At 50.3% G+C, this 25140-nt stretch overlaps 1 protein-coding gene across 1 annotated transcript; it reads right to left on the bottom strand.

Moving 5' to 3' along the window:
• Nucleotides 1–2242: 2242 nt before the first annotated feature.
• PRAG1 (PEAK1 related, kinase-activating pseudokinase 1) lies at nt 2243–23625 on the bottom strand (the record flags this gene model as incomplete). The annotated part of the gene is made up of 5 exons (XM_082316586.1): nt 2243–3280; nt 6760–7499; nt 10963–11120; nt 20044–21884; nt 23263–23625. The coding sequence occupies 5 exons, from the start codon at nt 23623–23625 to the stop codon at nt 2243–2245; spliced, it is 4140 nt and encodes a 1379-aa protein (XP_082172712.1).
• Between the last annotated feature and the right edge of the window lie 1515 nt (nt 23626–25140).

Genomic DNA, 25140 nt, shown 5'->3' with positions numbered 1-25140 from the left:
CAAGTGCCCAAACTCAAGGGAAGGCATTTTGATCATCTTAACATCCCACGCCATGCAGGCCTTGTGCCAATACCTGTATCAGTGTTTGCCACTAAACTGAAACTCAGCATGCAAAATGGGTCCAACCATGTTTTATGTGGGTTGGTTGGATGTTTGGCTACTTCTTGAGTTCCGCTGAGTACCCAACCCAAGCCTTGCAAGCCACTTGCTCCACATATAACCTCCCCGTTGCCAGGACAGCTTGGATTTGTCATGGCCAGGCCCCGTCTCCTTCAGTGCTGTCCTGCAGAGCTGCCTCCAACTTATTTCCTATATCCATGCTTAGAAACTGAGTCATCTCTTCACCTTATCTCTGAACAACATGCTGGGCTCCTTCAGGCAGGTTGTCCAGCTGTTTCATCACTTTGCTGGCCCATGTGAGACCACATGCGGCAAGCCAGGGCCAGACTTCCCAGGGCGATGTGTCCAGAATGGTCCACAGGACAGTGGTTCCCAAGCCAGAAGGCTCCTGCCACCTATGTTGGAGGGAAGTGGACCCAAGAGTCAGGCGCAAGAAAGCCAGTGTATAAAAAAAACAAAACAAAACAAACAAAAACCAAGGGCCGCAGTTGGAGCCATCCCACATTCTTTCAGCAGGCAGGGACGTGCACAGCCTCCTCCCTAAGGGGATCAGGGGAAATTCATTGCAAATGGGTGCCCAGCCAAGGAACCATCCCCTCCCGTCAGTAGCAACCATAGCCAAACAGATTAAAAGAAAAAAAAAAAAAATCCAGGTGAGAAGCCTGGAAAAGATTCACAGAAAGTATATGAAGTGTCAAAAAACCTGGGGAATTAAAATTCCCCCAAGAGAGCAGGCTGGAAAGCACTCATGAATTTCTCCCCATTTTGAGCTGGGAGGGGGGGTGGCCCAGCTAGTGGCATCCTGTCTCAGCTACGCTGATGCTGGGCTGTCTCCATGTGTCCCAAACCTACCCGTTCTCCAAGGGCTGCAGAACTGGTGCCAGGAGCAGGGCAGCTCATCTCTGCCTCGTGTTGGGGTGGAAGAGTAAAAGTAGCCCACAACCTTTTGGAAAATCAGTTTTTCCAAGCAGCAGCATGGCCTTTCTACCAAGCTGAGTGGCTGCTATATGTCTGGATGGAAGGAAAGGGGCTGGAGGGAGCCCAGCCAGCTTCTCCCTCTTCCATCCTGCTGCTTTTGCATCACATCTGGTGGAAGAGCATGTTCACAGTGCACGCAGCCCTATGCATTTCTAATTCAAACACCAGCAGCAATAAGACCCTCCCAGACCACAGGCCAGTGGCCCTGGCCTTTCACATGCCACCTCATCTCTCAATGAAGGGGTTAAATAAATGCTAGACACAAGGGACAGGTGAATTACCAGGTGAAGGGAGGGAGCTGGAGGGATGGGGAAAGCAAAGCAACCTGGCCCCAACTTCCCCCCCAAGGCCTTGGAGGTAAATCGGGGATTTCCCCATTTCATTAACTTTACAAGGGGTAATTCCCAGCATGCAGCATCATCCTCATGAGCAGACCCATCCTGGGCTCTCTCTCACGCTTTCACAATCAACAGCCTCTGCGGCTGCACCACTAGACAGGAAAGCCATGCTGTATTAGTATCTAACAAAGGTAACAGGCAGCGGAATTGCCCACAGTGGAAAATACAGCTGAGACACAGAAACAAGCAGTAATTTTTGGTTTCAAAGTGAGAAGCAAAATGGATGCCAAAACCCACGAAAGATGTGAATTTGAAAGCCCCTCCTGGTTCTCCCTTGCAGAGGAGCATTACGTGAATTGCTCCTGCTCCCCAGGAGAAGCAGCCAACTGTTCATCCCTGCCGCCACTCTGGAGAGCGGTGCTGTTCCTGGGCAAAAAGGCTCTGATGCTTTAGGCAGGGTGGGGATCAAAGGACTGTCCCACAGGCGCAGAAATCAGCTCAAGTACATTGAGTTCATTAGAAACATGCACACACGCAGGCAGGAGTTTATTAGTCCACAGACTTACCATACCAAAAAAAAAAAAAAAAATTCCCCCAAAATAGGGGTAGGTTCCCAGTTTTGCCTGCTCGCAAATTAACAGTGCCGAGGGTACTAAATATGTCTTGTGCACTCTGATGGGAGTGCAGGGCAGGAGCTGAACATGCATTCGCAGCTGAGATTCAAGCCTCTTATGTATAAAGGGGCTGTGTACCTTTAGCCGCAAGGCAGCCAGGAGCCCTCAGCTGCCTCCGAGACACATCCAAGGTCAGAGCAGCTGCAGCAGTCTTAATGTGTGCGAGAGGGAGGCCGGCTCAGCAGACGCTAAGTACTGGCAGCACAGCCAGTCCTCCAGTTCAATGCTCCGCTCCGTGTCCACAGCCCTCTCTGCGAACTTCATCATGAGCAGGGCACGCTTCATGTCCACCCAGTTCTGAAGCACCCGGCAGAGGGCTTCCTCATGGCTGAGGGGCTGCTCAGTGAGGTCTTTTCGGGGTCCCCAAAGCAGACACTGCAGCATCCGCTTGGCCTCGGTGATCCGCACACGCTTGATGGGATCTGCTTCCAGTAGCAGGTGGGCCAGCTGCTGGAGCCCCCGGGAGTAGATGGAGAGGCTGGGCAGAGCAGGGAGGTCCTCAGGGCTGTACTCTTGCTCCCTGAGGTGCATCTTCTCCTCAAAGGGGTTGGGCTGGTGCAACAGCTCGTAGATGAGAATACCAGTCTGAAACTCGTCAAATTTCTTGTACTGAGAAGCCGACACAATCTCCGGGGCCAGCCGGGCCTGACTCTTCTTCAGTTTGGAGTCTCCAGTTCCTGGCTTCTGTTTGGCTTTCAAAAAATTGCTGATGATGAGGCGGGGTAGGTGTTTGTCATCTTTGGCTTTCACACAGCTCATAGGGGGCTTGCAGGGGACAAGCAGGAGGTTCTCCAGGCACAGGTCACGATGGATGATGCCATGCTCTTTGAGATGCTCCAGGCCATTGCAGAGCTGGAGGAGCAAGAAGCAAACGCGACGTTCGTACAGCTCGGGCTTGGCTTGGTGCAACATCACCGAGTCCCTCACGAAGTCGGCAGTGGTCTGGCTCGGCACCTCCCGGGTAATGACCACCACACAGTCGTGCTCGCTGGCAGTGCGGGAGGGATGGAGGCCATCCCCGGGCGTGCTTTTCCCCACATCTGAGGCCAGCAGCATGCTGGAGGGGACAGAGGCCACAAAATGCCCACAGTCCTGCTGGATGTTGAAGTGGACTGGCACTGCAGGGCTGCAGTACGAAGCAGCCACCTTGGACTCCTGGGTTTTACAAATCTGTGAGGAGAGACCAAAAGAAAAAATTCTCATCAGTCAGTGACAGAGACAGGGCAGAGACCAGAAGTCCAGAGGTGCATTCCTAAGATGAGATTTGCAGATGCTAAGGAAGACATCAGTAGAAGCGGGGTGCACACTGGTCCCTTTAGTACTTTAAACTATCTTCTGGCTTGAGCATCTTTCTTGTCTTGCAACACCCCAACCTTAGCAACCAGGTGTCTGGGTCGCATTTCTGGGCATGCTTCCTTTGTCAGGCGATGCCCAATATTTGCAGGAAAGGAGGAAGGTAGTCCTCCCATGAGTAACTTCTGGAGATTTTGTTTCATTGCTGACAGAAGCAACATAGCTTTTACATCACAGATGTCATCGAGATTCCCCCCCCCTGCAATGCAGGAGACATTCTGCAGAGGGAAAAGCAAAGCCTGTGGCAGAAGATGTGCCACCTCCATCTCTGGAGATGGTTAACACTTGCCTGGATGAGGCCCCATGCGATGTGATGTGGCTGCGATGGTGGCCCTGTTTGGAGTGAGGGGTCGACAGAGACCTCCAGCACTTTCTTCCTACCTAACCCTTCTCTGGTCCCAAGCCTGGAGCCACTTTCACATCCTCCTCAACCACTCTGCTTCCTTGTGTCAGCGACTACTCTCAAACCCCTGATCAATGGCTAAGGGAAACCAGCAACAAGCTGTATTCATCAGCACAGGGAAAAAACACCAGAGAGAAAGTGGGAGCTAACAACAGGCTTAGAAATAAGCGAGAGTGCAGCAAACTCGAGGGGAAAAAGCATTTTATAGTCTGGATTCTCTTAAACCCACATGACTTTTATCTTCATTTTGTTCTGTATTTTAGCTTTATGACTGCATTAAAGACTAAACAAACTCAAACCCAGGTTTATTATAGGAGTATCCATTAGCTTATGGGGCCTTCTGGCGTTTCTGTTATACTCTTTTATTTAGCGATGTATTTATATTTTACCCACAGGAATCAGCAACAGGCTGAAACTCAGCATGAAAGGTTTCAAACCCTGGAGCGTGCCACTGCCAGTCACAGCATGCGTGCAAAATCGGACAAGAAATCAATTTTGCCTCGGAGTTAAAATAAATCCAAGAATAGAGAGAAGCTGGAGAAGCGGCCTGCTTTTGTATTCCTCTAGCGAGGGTTTGAATCTAGGCATTTGCAGGTAATTCACTCAGATGAGACGATACTGTGGAGACAGGGCATTTCAAATCCCTATTGTCCTCTCTTTTCTAAACAAAAATACCCTGCCATGGCCGCATGCTTATTTTGTGGAAAGACAAGCTTTGGAGAGCTAGGCAGACTGCAGATTAACGCAGTGGGATGCAGGAAGACTCAGAAGGTCCCCAAAGGCAGAGGGGGCCTTCCAGCCCTCGGCTGAACAAGCCTGCTTGTTCCTCCCCAGGTAGGGAAGACATGTAAGGCTTAGGAAAAGGGGAGGAACTCCTGTGAGAGAAGAGGCTCTGGAAGAGTAACTGCAACCAAACGAAGACAGGGAGATCTTCCCCGGACAGCCATTCTTCATGACTTTGGCTGCACCAGAGGCATTCTCCATGTAGCAAGCTCCAAGCAGGAGCCTGGGGCTGGCTTAGTCACGCATCTTTAAGTGGAGAAAGAAGCCAAGGCGTGGAGCATATCTTGGCTTAATTCCTCTAAAGCCATTTCATGTAACCCTGGCTCCTTCTAACTGTTTTATACGTAGCCATGTCTGCCTGTGCACAGCCCAAACTCTGGCTCCTGCTCCTCAGCAGGCTTCTTGGCTCAAGTCAGATCCTCTGCCAATTTTGAGCTCTCCAAGCCTAATTTTAACTACAGGTCTGTGATCTCTTTCATGTCAGAAAATCTGTACCAGAAGCCAGGAGGGGCAGCTAGGAATTGGCCAGTTGTAAAGTTTCACAATTATTCTCTACTTCGGCTACCAAAAGGAAGATGGCACACAGGAGCATTGCAGGAGGTGTACGCATGCACATGTGTAAATGCATACACAACCTCACTTTACGATGGCACAGAGTACGGCCCTGTTGGAGTGTTTTTGGCTTTGGTAAGGTGCTCTGCAGCGTACCAAGGGCACAGAGTAAGCCCACATCACATGCGGGGACACAAGCGCAGTCCCGTTAAGAGACTGAAATGTGGTGTTTCTGCCTTGGCAAGAATTCATGCAACTACAGCCATAGAGCTGAGCCTCTGAACCCTGCCTAACCCAGCAGGCAAGAGCAAAGGTGTGTGCGTGCCACAGGGACCCGCAGGTTGAAAAGGAACGCTCCAGTTCACCACGCAGTTCTCAGGTTTCAGGGGGAAAGTTGCGATGGATTTAGGTATAACACACAAGAGAGGCTGCAGCTCTGAGTGCTGGACTAGGGGTATTGGTGCAAGATCTCATCTAACTCCATTCTGGTTATTTACAGCCCCCCTCTTGGGCTGACCATACTTCCTTTAGCATACGAACTGGCTTTAAAGCTATCACTTAACTAAAATATCCCCTTGGGGTTCATAATGGTGGAAACGATTCAGTAGAGATTTTGGGGTTTTTTTCTTGCTTAATGCATCTCTAATACTGCTTTTTTGGGGAATTACTTTAGGTTTTGAAAACAACCTGAAGAATAACCAGCAATGAGATGCCCCTAGGGTTACATCAGAATAGAAGTCAAAGGCTCTGTGTTCAAGTAGTAACGTGGGTCAACAACCCAAAAATCCCTGGGATGTCCATGGAACAGGTTGGATAAGCTTACTTATCCAGGTTTCAAAGAGCTGAACTATTGCACCTCAAGTTTCCATTTCAAACATGGATTCTGTAGAGTTACAGGAAAATATTTCAGACCTGACCTTACACAGCATGGCTAGGTCAGCCTCACATTGTTTAATTGAGATCTGCAATATTTTAACAATGCCTGCAGTTTCAAGATCATATAAGCACTCACAGGGTTTCTGGGTCAGACCTTCCACTTAAAAGGCAGGCAGAGGCAAAAATGCTGTCTTTTGAACAGCCTTTCATCAGCTTGTGTCATCAGAGGCAAACACCTCTGAGTTTACAACGTAGTATTTGCACAAAGACTTTTCAGAGAGAAACTGGTTGGGTTGCAGACCATACTAGTCTGCAGCAATAAGCATCTGACTGGCATTTGTTACAAGGAAAACTACCTCTCCAAATTAATCTTTGCAAGGGGTAAGGGAAACATGGCAATTTTGGAAGGGGTTTTGCTTGCCAGACCTCACCTGTGAGAAAGACAAGCAGAGAAAACAGGCCACTGTGTGCATCTTATGGTGCTTCTCAAAGGCGTACCACTAAGTCTGCTTCCCGCTCTTTCATTCAAATCCATACACCAGAAAGGGGGGAAAGAAGCTCAAAGGTTCAGTCCCAGCTCTGCTACAGGCCCCCATGCAGCCTTGGACCCTGCAGCTCTTTGCCTCGTCCTCCCAACTGGAAGATGGGGATAAGCCTGGATACCTCCTGGGCGCGGGCTTACCTTCACAGCATAGGTGGTAGAAGGGTCCTTGGAGCAGGTGGCACAGTAATATATTGCATCCCCCGAATCGCAGCAGGGCTTGTTGCACGCCAGCTTGAAGAGCGACCAGTTGTTCTCGCTGAAGTGCAGCTCGTTCTTCTGCTCCCGCATGAAGCAGTCCTCACACTTGGCAACCAGGCGGCGCAAGGACTCGGCATAGAGGGCCCCCAGCTTGGCGTACACCCCCTCCTTGCTGTCGATGTTGCTCAGGAGGTTGTGGAGCTGGAGGCTGGAGCCCGATGACACCTGGCTGGACACACTGAGCTGCGAGGAGGAAAGGGACTGGAGGTTTCTGCTGGGGACACAAGCCCCTGTGCTCTTACCAGTGGCTGAGCCCCAGTAGCCGTTTCCTTTGGAGCCTTTCTCCAGGGACTCAGAGGAGGAGAAGGCACCAGGGTGGCTCCCCAGGCCGGCTGAGTGGACGAAGGGAGGTTCCTCTCGGAGGCAGACATTGCTCTCGGAGTGGCTGACGTTCAGCCTGGGGCTGGCAGCACCAGTCGCTCTGCCTGAAGACGCCTGTCCCCCAAAAAAGCCGTCTGGGGAGGACACCGTTCTGCTCACTGTCTTCTTCTGGGGTAGAGGGGGTGGGCAGCTGGGGGCAGAGGAGGGACCATCCTCACTGGAGGCGGGAAGGAAAGGGACAGAGGGAAACACTTGGCTCTCAGCTGGAGGAGGCGAGTGGTTCGGCTCAGACGAGTGCCCTAGGAGACAGCGACACACAAGAAGATGCCATGAGTGGCCCTTGCAGGCTGGGAGCACAGGTCCCTCTCCATGTCCCTGCCACCCACACAGGCTACCTCTCCCGGGGCCCTGGCTGGGAACAAAGCAGCAAGGCAGATTACATCTGAACCCAGCGCACAATCCTCATCTATTCACAACAGCAAAGCTTCACTAAAGGGGTTAGGTATTTAATCCAGTTTAATACAGTAGGTTTGCAAAGCGGCTGCAACCAGCCATCTAGAGAAATGCTCCCCCGAAACCACTCCCTTATGAACTGCATACACAGTAGTAAAAAGCTAGTAGAAAGTAAATATTTAAGCTGTGATGTCATCCACAAGGAGGTAAGAATGAAGCACTCGGGTATACGAGGACAATCTCTTAAACAAAGCCTGTTTCGCCTGGGAGCTGCCACCCAGTGCTTCAGTGGCACAGCGAGAGTGACTGACGCTACACAGCTCCAGCCCTCCGGCTTAAGCGGTACCCGAGCAGCCCAAGAAATATATTGAACCTGTCTCTCTGCCTCACACCGGGTAAGGGTCACTGGGCAAGGCCAGGGATTTTGGCAATTTCCATCCTCCTGAAAAAAATCTGGCCTCCCCCCCGCTGCTTGTCCCTCAGCTTACTGCCAGACCTCTTTGCTCAGAGGGCAGCCTGGTCCCACTACATATCACTAAACCCCAAGCAGCACCACATGCCATCCACACACGGATTGGGAGTGGGGTGGCTGGCTCATTTCAGGCAGCTGTGGCAGCTGTTTTCCTACCCTGGCCGGACTGGAGACAGGTAATACTTGCATGTTATGGAAGTAGGGAAGGCGCGGGGGAAGGGGGGAGGAGTGGGAAGGAAAAAAAAAATATGATTTGACATTGAAAGAAAGAGCAATAATTTCAGGTCATGGAGACAGAACAAATGTGGAGTGGAAGGGTCTGCAGGGGAAATTAAAAGAGGAGACATAATTATTTCAGAGAATTTTCTACACCACTTAAATGACAGGTGGGACTCTTGATAAACTTGAGCTCTGCTAACACCTTGCATGCAACCACCTTGAAAGGTGGATGGTGGGGTTTTGCTCCAAGCAAGCTCAGCAGATAGTGGGATCTCTTGCTTTCTTTGAACCCAGCTTCCAAAGCTGCAGAGTGGTAGGAAGCCATCCTTCCTCCTCACCAGGCTGCCGGGGAGGGTTCAGCTGCCAGCAGGCACTTCCTCGCCGTGGCTTTCTGCTTGCCCCGCAGGAACGCCCTGGGGCAGTTAGTTTCACCAGGAACGCCCTGGGGCAGTTAGTTTCACCAGGAACGCCCTGGGGCAGTTTCACGTCAGCCCGCAGCAGGCTCGCAACCCTAGTGACTCACCAGCTCTCACGCGCAACCTCCAAGTGCAGGACCTCGGATCCCGACCTCCCAGCCCGTCTTGGCATGTCACAGGCAAGCTCCAAGCCGTCCTGGCTGTGCCAGAACAGCAATGCCTGTTAGCTGCTCGCCACCTGAGACCGCACGAGGTGGGGGCAGGTCCCCTAGTTCTCAGCTACCACAGTGGATGCTGGCACGATCCGTCCCTGTCCCTCCCCACCAGAGTTTGGTAGCATGACATCAATTTTAGTTTGTCCCCTCCACTGCCGAGGCTACCTGTATGCTCCTGCTGCAATGCACCCCATCCCAAGCAGCAGCATTGAGAGACGCCCCAGGAATGAGCAGCACTGATTTTGGCTTCTGCAGAAGATGAGCTTCCCATGCAAGGCAGTTTCAGCGCCCCGTTTCTGACAGCACGCTCAGAAACAGCTCTGTAGGAAACGCTGTGAATCGGCACGCGTCTCTTTTGCCCCCGTCCCTGGGTGCCGAGCTTCCTGTGGGGCCCTTGCCCCGGGTGGCTGCCTGCATTGTACACCCAGTCGCTGAGCAATTGACTGCTCTCCAGTTTCAGGTGCTCTCCAGCTGCACAGTTACCTGTGGAGCCCATGGCTCAACAGAGATGCATGCCCCAAGACTGGATGAAAACGCAGACATCTGCATCATAACCTGCCTGGTCCATGGGAAAGATCCCCTCCGTTAAAACACTGTCAAAAGCTACAGGCAGGGATCGTTTAGCATGGCATATCTTGCCACTTCCAGTCCCAGGGGGTTTGACAGAGGGTACAGCCAAGAGAAATTCTTCGGCATGCAGCCCCAGAGCAACTCAACAGAGGCACCTCTGCCAGGACACGCAGCCGATTCTGTTTCAAGAGGCAAGATTTACTCGAGAGTCTTACGGAACAAACGTCAGCACTGGAAGCTTTGGCAACTGGTCCACATGCCTAGCCCACAAATGCCAAACTGCTCTTACCTTTTTTTTTACATGCTGCTGGGCTCTGCCCCAAGCAGAGGGTAACAAATGAAACCCTTTCACAACTTTCCTAACAGTGCTTTGCACCTTCAGTGTACAGTTCTTCTGCATGTCAAGGGCGTAAAAGCTCCCCCCTTCATATTTTAACATCTGACAGCACAGCCAATTAATTTGAGCTCACCTCACTCAGTGATTGACTGCATAGCATAGCTTCTTGCTTGCATCAGCAAGAAAAATTGCGTTCAGGTTATTTACTTAAAAACTCAGCTTTCCCGAGACGAGTTGAAACAGTTGCTTCTGTTAGAGGAGGCAGAGAAATCCTCTTGTCCTGTATCATTTTTGACAGCGAATTGCTTCTGTGCTCAGCAAGTAAAGATCCAACATATGTGAGTTTTTCTTCCCTCTGTACAATTTCCTGGCATGGTCTCACTCTTAGACTCCAAGTTAGCGGTGGAAAAATGGAGTTTCCAGAGCTCTGGCTCTTAATTTTATTGCTGCACATTGTTGCTCTTGGAAAGACAGAGCTTCCACTACACGAAGGCTGCTTTTGCAAAGGAAATACTTTCTGAGCTGCTGAACACGTTTGTGCATGTCTAAGTTACGCACTGATGAAAAAAGTGACTTCATAGTAAGTATTTTTTAATCTCAGTTAAACGAGTGCAGGCAGATTTTTTCCCCTTCAAGAAATAACTGGGAACACAATGAGAGGGAGAGATCACCTCTAGCACAAGACTCCTTCTGGTACTCCTCAAACCTATGGAGGACTTTCTACGGCAGGGCTACTTGTGATCTCGTGCAACGTACGAAGCACAAGCAGGATAAGGACAATTGCTTTCAGATGGAGGTTTTATGCAGACAAGAGGAGAGCCGCAGGATGAATGATTTTGGCACTTGCCAAATGAAAGAGGAAAAAGCCCACGATATTGGCATGACTGCCACATTCATCTTCAGTGCATCAAGAGGCAGAAGGGTAGGAGAAGTGGAAAGATGAAGGGTTGCTGGGGGAACTAGCTGATGGGACCCTCATGATCCCTGCTCTGAAATGCTGCCCCAGCAGTGGGCCTCAGGATGGAGGTAACTCCTTCCTCAGGTCCAATGCTCCCACTTCCACACCCAATGCTCACTTACTGCCATCACTGCCGGTCTGCGTGTCCGAGTCGAGGCTGTCGGTGGAGCCAGCAGTGAAGCTGACGTGGACACTCCTGAAAGGTGGGCTAAGGCTCTCAGCAGAGCTGTTGCTGACCCTCTCCAACTCAGCGTTATTCGGGTTCATTTTCAGAGCATGCCTAGAGAGAGTGAAAGAGAAGAGTCAGGAGACAGATGGCAAACGATACCCTGCATGCACTTGTGCATGGAGAATCAAGCCAAGAGCAGCCTTAGCTTGGTCCCTGCACATGCATACAGACACTGTGCAGCCTTTTACCATGCCATAGTACCTCATTCCTCTGCACTTTTCTTCTTTCTCCAGCATCTGGGGATCACATCCCACTGACACTGAGCAGATTATAGCCTTGCAGCCCCATGCCAGCCCCCCATGCCAAACCAGCTGTGCTTGCGCAGAGAGAGAAGCACTGAGCCAACTGCATCCAGCCCTTGTCTGTGCCTCCTTTGCCTAGCACATGCGGGGTCCTGGGCCACATCCCATCTTGGCCACCATCACTGGGAAGTGGGGACCCATCAGTGTTTGCCTTTGGTAAAGTTCTCAAGGGAAGGGAGTGGCATCACTCCTCCCATTTTACAGAAAGGCAGGTTGAGGCTGGGTGTCAGAACCCGATTCCTTCATGGCAGAGGCATAAGTGGAAGAAGAGTCCATCCCTAGCAGCTGTTGCCTCCTCAGTGCATCACAATAACAACTGACACCTTCCAAAAGAAGAAGCGCCTCTGCAGAAAACAAGTGTCTGCCAAACTCAGGACCTACCATGCAGCTTTTAATGTAAGACCTACAGTTTTCCATGCAGCATCCATCTAAATAAATAAACAAACAAACCATAAACTGGGGTTATAACCTGCCAGGTCACGGTTTAAGCGATCAGTTGTAGGCAAGCAGAACTTTTCGCTAAGATAAAGAATTTCCCCTGTATTTTCTTCATTTTTCCTCCTTGGAAAACAACAGAAACTGTTGAAATCAGGCAGCACATCAAAGCACAAACACTCCTAGCTTTGGTACAGTTCAGACTCTCTATCGGCCAGCAAACAAAGGTTATGGATCCACATTTTTTAAGTAAAACTGCCAATCTGCTGATAAAATTCAACACGTTGTTGATGAAGAATGTGAAAAGGTTAGTGGCAGACTTGTAAAAAAGAAAAAGGATTTCCACCAGCTATCTTGCTGGAAGGTATCTGGCATTTCCTAATCAGGCGGCTGAATGGCTGCTGAGAAAGACAAACAAAAGAAGCGCAGGACCGTGTTCTCCTGGCACCCTGTTCATGCGCACAGGATCCCTCCCCTTCCAAAACCCCCAAGCACAGCAGATGCCACGAGCGATTTTTATTTGAAGACTGAGAAATGTTTCGTTCCCCATCCAGACAAAGCACTTACTCTCGTGTCCACACCACCACATGGAGAGCAGAGCGTATGAGAAGCCCGGAAGAAACTTCTGCCAGACTTCCTCATTTGCCTGAGCAGCCTCGCTCTAAAAATACTCAGGGGCTGATGAAAATAAGGCTCTAAAAACCACCTCAGGTATAACTCAGCAAAGACACTGGTCTTGCACCAGTGATGAATTTACCACAGCAAGCCTCTCGGGGATGATTTACAAAACTTCGCAATGCACCACACAGTTAAAAAATAAAAAGAGAGAGAGAGAGAGAGAGAGAGAATGAGAGACACATTGAGGGTTTTAGCTCTGTTACGATTAATGCTGTTGAAAGCAACTAACTGGACTTAAATCCTTTTTTTTTTTTTTATTATAAAGATATATCTTTATCCTATAACTTTCCCAGACGTTTAATTTTCAGTAATTTGAGGGGAAAACATACATGGATGCACACCCACGCGGGCGCACTGTCTGACCTGGCAAGAATCAAGGAAGCATTTGAATCCATAAGGAAAGAAGAAGATTTTGCAAGAGAGCCGGTCTCGATTTGCACAGATGAGAGGTTTTCCAACACATTCCTCCCTTCCCCGCCGCCCCCCCCCCAAGAAAAGTTGGTGCATTTCTGTTTCCTTCCCATCACTTAAAACACAAATCCGCAGAGCTGCCTTACCATTCCCGCACTCAGAGAGATGGGACTTTGCTCGGCGGGGTCCAAGGTCCACCGTGCGCAGCCACACCTATTCCTCCAAGCAACCTGGGCGCAACGCGGCGTCTGCCAGAACCGTGCTGGCTGCTGCGTCTGCCGAGCTCAATGTCGCGGTGAAGTCAGATGTACAGAGCCCCGTTTCCTCTCCGTACCGCTGTGACTTATGTAAAATGCAGTTCCTGAATAGGCACACCGAAATAGAAATTGTTTGCCGCTTAAACGACATCCTGCTCTTGTTTCAGATGTTACAGCCAGGCCAGCTAATACCGCCTGGAAATCTCTCAGTTTTACATCTCCCTCTTTTCCTAAGAGCTGCTTGAAGCCCAGGCTGTAGCCTGCACAGATTAAAATACTGCCCACTATACCAAAGCATTACTGAAAACGCTTGCTAGAGTCAAACTCTCCCATTTCAGTAAAATTCCACCCCACGAGGAGGCGAACAACCCATTGCTGTGACAGCCTGTGGGATCCTAATTTACAGCTAACCTGAATTTCCCCTGCTCTGGTAGTGTCCCTTTCCACCACGTGTGACTACAAGGGCAGAGGTGGCTATTCTCCGTCTCACCCTTTTCACCAAAGCATATTGGAAATAAACAGCATCAACCTATCTTAAACCTGAAGAAATCGTCGTGATTGCCCCCCCACCTGCTTGCTAACATCTGTGGGCTCCATTCCCCTTCAGAAAGATGTAGCAGTGGTTAATTTACCTCCATTTCAAAAATCTGTGCTCAGCACCTTAAATGTAACCAGCAACTTCAAGAGCAGCACCAGAGCCTCCTTCATGTGTCAGTGCATAAAGAACAGGTCACAAGAGTCAGCTCTCCCAATCTAATAACCTAAAAACACAGGATTTCCAGGTCTCCAGATTATTCTGGCAGCTTTAAATACACTTCAATTACTCAGCATCCTCCATGCAACACGCTGCCATATTCAGGCAACCCTTCCTGTTCACTATTCTCCAGTTTTCCCATCCTAAACAATTTCATCCAGCTGGCTTTCCACACCATTCCCACAGTCCTGCCTAAAACAAGTCAAGGTTGAAAACAGCAGTCTTGTTAAAAACAAAACAAAACAAAACAAAAACCCACCAGTTTGGAGTTCTATAACATTGCAAAGGGACCTGGATCATTTGCCGTGCCCCACATTGCATCTCTGGCCAGGGCATGCATTGTATTTCCTGCAATTTGTGTTCAAGCAGTAGCCATGTGTTTAATCTCACATTTCTTAACAGATTGGGGTCCCACCTGACGCTGCTGCGGGACTGCAGCATCGCCGGCTGCATGCCTTGCACTTCTCGGAGAGAGAGTGGAGACGGTCACCAAAGCACGGCTCCCCTAACCACAGCAGACACACGTGCCTTGGGATATGGCCCCAGGGATCCCTTGGACTCTGGGGATGCCTTCGGCTTGAATTTCCTGCCGACACACAGATCTGGTTACCTTCCAAAAGTGCAAGGGGCAGGGAGGTTTTGAGAAGGCCACCGAGACGCAAGAGCTGCAAGGCTCCCGCTTGCTCCGTTCCAGCAGCCGTCACACGCGCAGCCTGTTGGCAGCGGTGGAGGATGCTGGAAGGCATCTCTGCCCCGTGCGGAGACCCGATCCCAAGGAGCACCCGCTCTGCAGCCCCATCACAGGGGTCTCCCAGCCTTGCTGTGCCGGCAGGAGGGGGTCACTCCTACTCAGCACAGATGGCAGGACTTGAACAGATAACACGGATGCTGAGCTTTATAAATGATGCAACAGGGGAAGGAAGCAGAGGAGAGCAGAGGACCCCCACAAACCACCACAAACCAAACCGCGCTCCAGGAGAAGTCTGGTGATAGTGTCAACAGGACACCCCCTCCCAAAATAAAACACTGGAACTAATGCACGGCAGAGAGAAAAGCCAGACTGCATTACAGCATCAAACGCAACACATGGCTGGGCATAATTATTACACAAGAGGAAGCACCATTGTACCATATGCTTGTCTATCATGAAACATGAGCAATGATATCTTCCTCCTGCCTCCACTGCTGTTTCTTCCAGCATCTTCCCCTGGATGCACAGGGCAGTTAAAAACCAGCATACAGGAGCTTACAACATTTGAGGCTTGGATTTGTACTCATCCTTCTGCTACGAGCTGGCAAATGTGGAGAAACCAAAATCGAGGTGAGGGAAAGGGAGGACTACATCTCTCTTCCCTGTACCAAAAGGTTTTATGTAGTGCAGGTTAAGTTGAAAGAAGGGTTTGGAGTCTGGAGATGCAAGGCGAAATTCGGATGGGGTGCAGATGTGGTGAAGAGGACAACAAATCTCATTCCAATTTCCAACTCTGTGCTTTTTTAAGTGGCAAGGTAGGAAAAACACAGAAAAGTGAACAACTTTAATTTTAAAAGAAACCGTCTCTCCTAAAAGATTGGCTGATAAATCACAGCCTTTTAAAAATGATCCACTGGCAGAAGCAGCGTGAGAAATGCCTGATTAGTTTCACACAAAAAACACAGGGAGAATCCAAAAAGTGTATTCCCTCCCTGTCCTGGAGTGCGATTCTTTCTCCTGCTTGAGCCATACCCTCCTTTCTTTGCATTATTTACTTATTTAATTATTAATTATGTATTTAAATAGACTCCATCCAGAGTTTTTATTTATTTACTTGTTAATAATAATAAATCTGGCTTGACCTAGACCAAACACAGCAAGTCCCTGCTATTATCCACAGTCACAGAGATCACAGCCACAGAGAAGGTCAACATTTGGGACCCGCGTGACATCCAATTGCATTTCTAATTGCCCCAGCAGCTCCATGTAGCCAGCCTGCGTTTCTCACTGGGGTACACCCTAACACTGACCTCCAAAGAGAAATGGGTGCCTCGAGAATGCTAAGAGAAGGGGAATATTCTGTCTCAGGTGCAGCACTGCTCCGTCACAGACCAATTCCTGGCAAGAAACACACAGCACAGTCCCACCAGCCAGCACCACCTCCCCAGCGAGGAACAAACCTGGCTCTTTTCCTGGTGATCCAATTCCCAACATCGTCGGTTTTTGTAATGCTCTTGTTTTCTGTTCCCTCTGGCAACAAGCGGCAGCAGCAGCACTGTAACATGCAGCCTTGGCACACCTCAAGCTCATTTGTCCTGGCTGTTTTCAGCGATGGCGGGTGTCGGGATGTGCCACGCTACACACTTTTGTTACCCCAAGCGAGCACATTCAGCAAATTTCAGAAGCTATCTACGGCGCTGCCTTTTGAAGGTGGCATTAATTATGACGAAAACAGCTCAAGAGCCAACAGCTCAAGATGCAAAACAGCGTCACTGTTTCCTTTCTTTAAGAGGCACATGAAATAAATTAACCGTCAAGGTTTTGCAAGCTAGAAGGAACCGTTGGGATCTTTTAGCCTGACCCTCTGTATAAGAGACATAAATTTCAGCAAAGATTCATCCCTCATGCCAAGAAACTGAAGGCCATGCTAGAGCATTTCACACCGAAGAACCTTTAAGTCGTCATTGCACATACAAGTCCAGGGGATCCTGGTTCCCCTGGTGAGGCCTTTCCGTAGCCAACTACCTTCCCGGCTTTCGGAAGAAGACCAGCCACCATCTTCCCTTTCCAATCTCTTTCCTCTTGTAATTTGACTCATTTTCCGTTCCATTTCAGACCAAGCATACCTTAAATATCTATAATCTTTCAAACAAGCAGGAAAAAAGGATTTTATGAAGAAACAGTCACAAGACATCCAGAGTAGCTTTATATAGGATGAAACAGGCACAAATTCATTATTTTCTTCTTTTGTGCCAACTTTTAAAACTCCCTAATATCACTCCTGCCACCGCCCTAAGAGACAGCTTACTGCAAAACCAGAGTTTCCTCAATGCCTGGCAGGAATTTGCCCTGTAAAAGCTTTTTTCCCTTTTAATTGTTAGAGCCAAGATGAACAAAACAAAATCTACAGACTCACTTTTTTCTTTCTCTGCTTTGAAACTAGTTTGAACACACATGCAAGTTTTCTTTAAAATAAGCAATTAAGTTTAATTAGGAAAGTCAAACAGGCAGGCTTCATTTTCCAGCATGAAAACAAGTATCTTGCTGGAGCCTGAGATCTAGAAGGAACAAGGATGGTGACATGCCTTTCCTGCAGCTGAGATGAACCCTGATTTGCTAAGCCCCAACCTGCAAGACTGTGCCACAACCAGGTCTACGCTGGCTTCATCTACATCCACCCATCAAAGGAGCCTTTGCAGCTGTGCCACCAGAGGACGTCTTGGGCTGATGAGCTCCGTCTCTGCGAGGGACTACATAAGCATAACAGATGTATCGGTGGTGGTTCTTCCATTACAGACAAACACATGCCCACAGACTGCCCGGGCCTAGGAGAGTATGGATGTGTCTCAGAGTCATCTTTGAGTGCCAGATCTCCTCCCTTCTTCAGGCGTTTGGCTGCAGCCCAGGAAGGCCAGAGGAGATGTTCCTCCAGCACCAGGTGAGAGTCATGTCATGACCCGAAGCTGCAAGCAATGACTGCCCAGGGTAACACAATCCCGCTACAGTGATTTTAACCAGTTGTGCATGTAGCCATCCCTCCCATTGCCACGCGCAGGTAACAACACCCTGGTTCCTGCATCAACACGCTCAGAGAAGCCACGCTTGAGACGAAAATGAGAGCACCCTCAAAGCAAACAAACAAAGCAACCAGCTGGGTTTGCATGGATTGCAAAACCTCCCATCTGATCAAATCGCTCCTCAGGCCGGCTGCGCAGGGGTTTGGTAGCCAGAGGGAGGGCTATGCTCTGAGTAAGGTGCCTCAAGACTCAGCTGCAGGCATCAAGGCATTTAGGAGACAAATACATGCAGTACAACACATTGCCTACAGCCACAGGGGTAAAAGCAATGCCTGCACCTACTTCAACCACCTGGCAGGGTTTATGTCTCTGCCAGAGATCCCGGTCATGGATGCCACGTGTTCCCTGACCTCAGTTTCCCTGCCCTCTTTCACAGATGCTTTCAGGATGACTCAGATAAACAACTGTTACAGTTGGCACAGCCTGATCGCACCAGGAGCATGAAACAACCCCTCCAAGGAGCAGAAAATGCTCCACGCCCCTCAGGATGGATCGTAACTCCATGTGGAGGGCAACAGCAGAGCATGCTTCTGGCTTGGAGCACAGATGGTCCAAGTCACCCAGCCAAGGAGACACCGCAACACATCAAGGAGCCCCCTGCCTCCACTCCCAGCCCTCATGAAGGCAGAAAGGAGACTCCAAGCACTGCCAGGGAAGCATCCTTGCCCCCAGTACAAAGGGCTCTTGCATGGCTGGAGTGGAAGGAGGTCCTAGCACTGCAAGTGGAAGATGCTGCTGGGATATACATTGCTGAGCTTGAGAGCCTTCTGGCCTGCCCAGTGACCCCTGCTCTGCAGGGGAAGGAATCAGGTCCTAAAGGACTTTCAGCAGGCAACTTGCTGTTTCCTAAATGATCACTGCTTGGCAGCATTGTATCATCACAACTCTGCTAGTTCTCAACAACCCAACACCTCACATGGCAAATACAACCCCAAGTCACAGGCTGATAGGAGACACCAAGAGGCAGTAGCCATGAAAGAAAGTTCACAAGGTCAAAGATAAAGCACATCTTAGTGTTCTCTTTGATTTTAAAGGCAATAAAGCTCATCTGTTTGCTCACTTGCTCATGGACCTTTTCTTTCTTCTGACTCCAGCAGGCATGCAGCATCACAGCAGGAAGCCCAGCATTAAGGAGAACTAAAGCCTCTTGTTCATTTCTTCCCTTTCCTTGAGAAACCTAATTTGTTCACCACTTGGTCAATTTAAAACACTAGTTCCCTGGGCTAGCCAACCCTAAAAACATTGAAAATTCAGTGTGAGAACAAAAGAGAGGATGGGCCAACTCAACCACAGGCTCAACCTGGAGGTCACTGATGCCTATGCATAAGCTTGACCATGGACCTCAAGAGCAAGTTCTCCTCTGAACGTCCAACCCTTCTCTCAACTTTTAAATCAAGGAGCTGGAGTCAAATCTGTTGAGCAATGCACAGTTCCAGGTATCAAAACTGACGCATGCAATAAAGCAAATGCAGGACACCCGCAGAATGTGAAAGTATCCCTCCCCGCTATGATCAGACAACCTAATCCATTAGTTGCATTGAAAGGAAATAAACTTTTTTCTTCCTTCTCCTTTTTTTTTTCTTCTTTTTTTTTTTTGTGATACACACAGCTGCAGATACTGAATGCACCGAAAGTATCGGAAGCCTGGTTTTTTTAATTGCTTAGCAGAGCTACTTCCTTCCCAGATGGACAGCTCTCCCTCATTCGCATGTTTTGTAGGGCCTGCAGTCACCCTGCCTGCAAACCTGACTTCCAGGAGAGCGGCAAGGGGAAGGCTGCCTGAAGCCAGGCGGCTCCCACGCATCGTGAGCACACATTAGGCAAGCTCCAGTTACCTGCTCGCAGGCAAGAAGTCCACCCTGGGAAACTGCAGCTTCAAGAGTTAACCTCAAAAGCAAAAAGACACTAGAGCCAAACTGAAAATGAGGATTTCAGAGGCCCTTGCTATTAGCACCAAGAGACATTGCCCAGTTCCACCTGCAAGAGGAGCTCGCAACCCCAGATTTTCTATTCTATTCAACATGAAGGAACTGTGCTGAGACAGAATGAAGCTGACCTGGGAAACACCAGCCATCCCGGGCATGGACCTTGTTCTCTCTCGAATATTGGGACCCAAGGCTATACCTTGCAGCCCTGAAGACATATTTTGCAAGTATGCACAGCATTTGAACGAGGACTTGCAAAGATCTGACAGCTTTTCAGAGTAAGAAAATAAGTAATTTTTCATCCGTGCTCCTGAAAGCCCACCTTTGAACAGAAAAGGAAGAAAAAAAGAACGGGAAGCACCTCCTAGTCAATCAATCCCTGCAGCAAACATCCCAATTGCAAATGGTTAACAGACCGCCACGCACACACTCACAGGGCTGTACCTGGACTGCTTTTTCGGCGGTGGTGGAGGTGGTGCAAACTCCACACCATTGCTCTTGTCTTTAGGGAAATCAAAGGAGAAAGACAACGATTTGCTGATCCCAGTCTGGCTCTCCTGCATCGGGCCTTCATCCACAAGGTCGGCACCAGCTCTTCCATTCTCAGCTCCCACTGCCCATGGGTGGGTTAAGACCTCCTGCTCCTCCTCCTGCTCCTGCTCCTCCTCCTCCTCTATCCGGCACTGCCTGGTCCACGTTGGGGTGTAGTATTTCTGCCTCCTGTCATAGGATGAGCCTGCCAGGCCTCTGCTGGGCTCCTCCACGGCGACCCCATTGACATGAGTGCATGGAGAAGAGGACGCCCCAAAGGCACCTGCATCAGTATAGCTCCTCGGCAGCAGCTGAACACCAGCTCCATCGTGGCCATTGTCGTCGCCAAACTTTGCCACATGGGAGCTTACCGGGGGCACACGGTTCCCCTCGCTGCCCAGCTGGCTGTTTTTGGACATCTTTGGGGGAATGGCTGGACTCTCAGTAACTGAGGTCTTGGCAGGAGCTGCCAGGTGAAATCTTGGGCTGTTTTCACTTCCAGATGCTTGAAAAATCTCTCCAGGCTCAATGGCAGGTGATGAAGCCCCAAAATCGGGGTGGGAAGTGGGGCTGATGCACGGCCACTGAACTCCCACCGCTGAGTCAGGGCTGCTGAGGAATATTGTCTTGTGATCATCCTCTGTGTGCGCAGTCATGATGGTTATCTTTGCCGCCACCTGGCCAGTGGAGTCCTGGTATTCCTTCTCACCCCCCAAAGCCCAGCCACCATCCCTCCACGTCCCATCAGCTTGCTCCTTGCCATTGCTGCGGGCCAGCTTCTCCGCTTTTGCCTGTCCGCCGACAGCCTTCAGCTGCGCCTTCTTCCTCTTCGTGCTTTCGGCGTAGATGGGATCACTGCGGGCTGGCTCGGTGAGGCGAGAGCGCTGCGGCTCCACCAGAGCCTGCTGAGGAGCGCTTGAACCCTCAGGCCGGGGGCCTCCGGTGACAGAGGGCTCACCAGGGAGAGCCGAGTCCTCGTCCTCTCGGGACAAAGCAAAGGCAGCCGCCTTGCTGCTCCCCGTGCTCTCAGGGAGGGCAGCAGGCTCAGCATGGAGAGCCAGCTTTTTCCTCTCTGAACACAGGGCATAGGGAAGAGGATCACCCTGGTCTTTCGTGATGCAGAAGGCCACGTTCACAGCTCTGCGCTCCTCTTCGCTGAACTTGACCGCCCTGCCACTTGGCCTGGGAATCTCGTGAGCATCCCACTGCCTCCGTCCGCAGGGAGCGGGGCTCTCCTTCTCGCACCGGGCACCCTTGCCCTCTGCACAACGTGGCTCCCGTGGGACCGGGCACTCTCTGTGGCAGTCTGTGATCGAACAGTACTCGCCCCCTTCACTTTCGAAGCTGGAGGAGAGGCGACTGCAGTCGCCCTCCGAGGGGAGCGCTGCTCCTTCTCTGGCTTGGGAAGAAGGGTTTCTGCTGCAGCTCACAGTGCTTCTGTCCCCTAAGGCAGATGGATTAGGGCAGGGGGCCCGATGCAGCAGGGCAAACTTGTCTTTGGCTCTGTCCTCCTGCTTGCCCAACTCACCCACAAGCACCAGGCTGTGGATGGAGACGTTTCTCTCCACTCGACTCTCCAGGCTGCGCAGGCCCACCATGGAGTAGCTAGGAGGACAGCAAGACAAGCAGTCGCTTGGCGGGTTGTGAAGGAAGGGCTTTCTCACACCACCGTTGCCAAAATTGTCGAGGCAGATCCGCTGCGCATCTCCTGATTTCAGAAGGAGGTGTTTGCCAGAAACCATGCCCCAGCTGACCTGCATGGGCCAAAGAGACAAGTGGGCTGTCAGGATGTGCACATGCAAAATGAAAGAGAAATAGTGAAAAAAAAAAAACAACAAAAAAAACCAAAACAGCAGCTCCACAGAAAAGGCCTCTGGCGTTTGCAGTCTGTTTTGCTCTGTGCTCACCCCACCAATAACTACCAATTTCTACTTAAATTACACTTGTCCCATTTCCTGGACCGTTTGCAATCCTTGCATTACCAACAATAGCAATGCACTGAATGAGGCATTCTCCTTTCTCTTTCTGTGGGTTCGCTGCCAGAAACGTGTCCAACCTGTCATCCTGTCTGCAAATCACCGTGCAATTAAAGATTTAGAGAGGGAAGGAGTATTTGCACCTCCCTCTGCTTATTTTCGTTTGATTTCACACTGCTGCTCCGGAGTCGCACACTCCGGAGCACAAACATGGATTATCACAGGTTATCCTGGGATAGCAGCTTGGCTACCCTCAGCAGAATGGACCGGGGAGCAGGTGGGGAAATGTATCTGAAATCTCGTCATCTGAGGGAGATTTATCCTGCTTGCCAAGGGAGAGGAGGAGCAGGAGAGGCAGAGGGTAACACGTGCCTGTGAAGCGACCCCCAGCCCCAGGGTGGCGGAACCTGCACCCATAGCATAAAACTCGGCCTCCGGCCAAATCTGCGTGCACAGAGCAAACCCCACCGACATGTGCCCTTGGTCCCTAGAGGAGAAGCAAGGGAGAGCAACAGGAGGCTAAGAACAGAGCCGGCGAGCCCCGGCTCTCCTCTGGGGCAAGGGCGGGAGATAGGAGCCCACCTGCACCACAAGCAGGGCGACGGCAGCCCAGGCTTCACTCCGCATCGCTGAGGCAGCGCTGATACCAACTGGTCGGGGAGAGGCGTGAACCACCCATCTCAAGAGCAACTCGCACAACCAGGGCTTGCCAGTCTGCAGGCAGGCAGCAGTGCTACACCCAGAGGGCACTACTGCTCTGGCAAAGGCTGGGAGCCCAAGGAGCTGGACTAGGAAGGTAGGGCACTTTCTTCCTCATCCACAAAGACCATGGATCCAGTTAGCACTGACTGCAACCAGCCAGGATGTCTTTCCAGTACATCTTCCCAGGAAAAGAACTTTAACCCACATCCTCATTTAAAATCCAGAAGTTCCTAAACAAACAACATATTTTTAAGCTCCTTTGCACATGTCTTGTGAGCAACATCTCATTCAGCTTCAGCCAAAGATACTCTGAGAAGCCAATATGAGGCTTAAAAACCTGAGTCAAGACCAGAAGGAAAAACGAAGGGAAGGAAACTGTTTTAACAGATATTCCTAGCACTCCCGAGGAGAGGTAAGTAACGGGAAGTCATGCTTTGACTGGATTAATCATTACCTGTGACAGATCTGCATTCATATTCACATCCGCCCACGCGTCAGAAACATCTGAGTTGATCATAGTTGGCTTCACAGCAATTGTTGGCTTTGAGAAGGGGGAGGTATTTACACCTTCGTCTTCCAATGCAGGGCTCTCAGGCTTGGTCCTAACTCCATTCGGGAGCACGCCACAAGCTCCCACGTCTGGGGGTGTTTGCAGTTGATGGGAACTCTTTGGGTTGAAACAGTTTTTGCAGGAGCCGGGCTTCCAAACGTGTTCCACAAAATCACTGCACGCAGACATCTTCAAATTCTCGTGGCTCAGACCGAGAGCCCTCTGCCTCTGCGTCTTCTGCACTGTCCTCCGCTGCTCATTTTGCATTTGCTTCCCAGAGCCGCTCTTAAAGATCACCTAGTTATCTAGAAAAGCACAACAGTGATTAGTTTGGTTATGCCCAAAAATGGGAAGATTGTTAATAGGACAGGTGATAATTACGCTTACTCTGCCTTCATCACAAAGGCTTATTGTTTACAAGGCTTTTTTCACAGCTTAGCTAAAGCCCACACAATCACTTAAAAAGCCTCAACTTCTAAGCATAGCTCTGTAATAGAGAAGACATCAAGCAAGCAGCATTCCTATGTGATTTAATTCCCTGTTTAATGAGCCTCATGCAAGGTTTAGATCAAGGGTAAAGGAAAGAGGTCTTGGAAATAGCTGTTCACAGCCCCACAAGCAGAGCCAGGCAGGAAAAATTCTTTCTACAAAGTGGCATCTGCTCTCTGGAAAATAAAAAGGCCTGGAGATACAAGGACCAGAACCAGTGACTGTGTAACCAAGGGGACCGACAACAACCTTCCTTCACCCAGAAGCACCACCGTGATTACTGCTGTGGCACACAAAGGCTTCCCTCCCACCCAGTGCAACAGAGAAAGGCAGTCAGCAAGGCTGGGGCTGGCACTGATTTGAGCAAGTGCCTGGCAGACAGCTCTTACCTGGTGTGCCAAAAGCCACAAATAACAGCGTCAGCTCGCTGAAACAATTCATTGTCTGCAAGGGGAGAAACGTTTTGCTCTTGGATTACTTACAGAAAAGGATCCCTTCCCATCTTCCTTCCCCAGGAGCAAATGCCCCAGGAACAAGACATTCCTGCATTCCTGTGCCCCCCCTCCCCGCACGGCCAGGTCTGATCGCACTCTGCCAGTAGCTACCTGGAGCTAACAACTTTGGAGATACTTCAGACGAGGACTCCCACAAAGCTCAGTGGAAGGGAAGATCAGAAAACGCAACTAGATCAGGAAAATTGCAGCCAGCTGCTACGGGTGTCAGGGCACACAAGTCCCCCACATCGCCCCACAGAGTCCTTCCCCACCTAACCAACTTCAGGTCATCATCTCCCGGCCAGCTGACCCCAATGCAAAGGCAAAGCAAGCCAAGGCTCCTTCCCCAAGGGTCCCTAAGTGAACAGGCACTTTTACACCCCAATCCTGACTGCACAAGAACATAATTTACCAGCGTGATCCTTCAGTGCTTCCTCCACACAGACATACTGCAGCACCACCATAGCTATGGGCACCTTCGCACCTGCACGTGCTTCTAAACCAGCCCGCGCTTCAGTAAAGCCTCTTGCCTCCAGGCCCAGAGATGCCCTGGCCGTCCTCTCCGACAGCCGCCCTACTGCACGGCGAAAAGGAAGACTACTGCTAAGAGCTTGGGTGGGACAAAGTGAAGTGGGGGAAGAGCTACTGACCCACAAGCATCATCTGAATTCAGATGCCACCTTTGGGAAGGGAGGCTTTGATTGGCTACAGCATTAATACCTGCAGGCTCCTTCTGTCTGGCAAGCTGATAAATTAGGATCTGTTTCATGAAAGAGCAGAAAAAAGGGGAATATCAATG

The sequence above is a fragment of the Platalea leucorodia genome (assembly GCF_965183815.1).
Source record: "Platalea leucorodia genome assembly, chromosome: 6".
NCBI classification, from domain to species: Eukaryota; Metazoa; Chordata; class Aves; order Pelecaniformes; family Threskiornithidae; genus Platalea; species Platalea leucorodia.
Note: the sequence above shows the minus strand (reverse complement) of the source record. Positions and strands in the feature narration are given on the sequence as shown.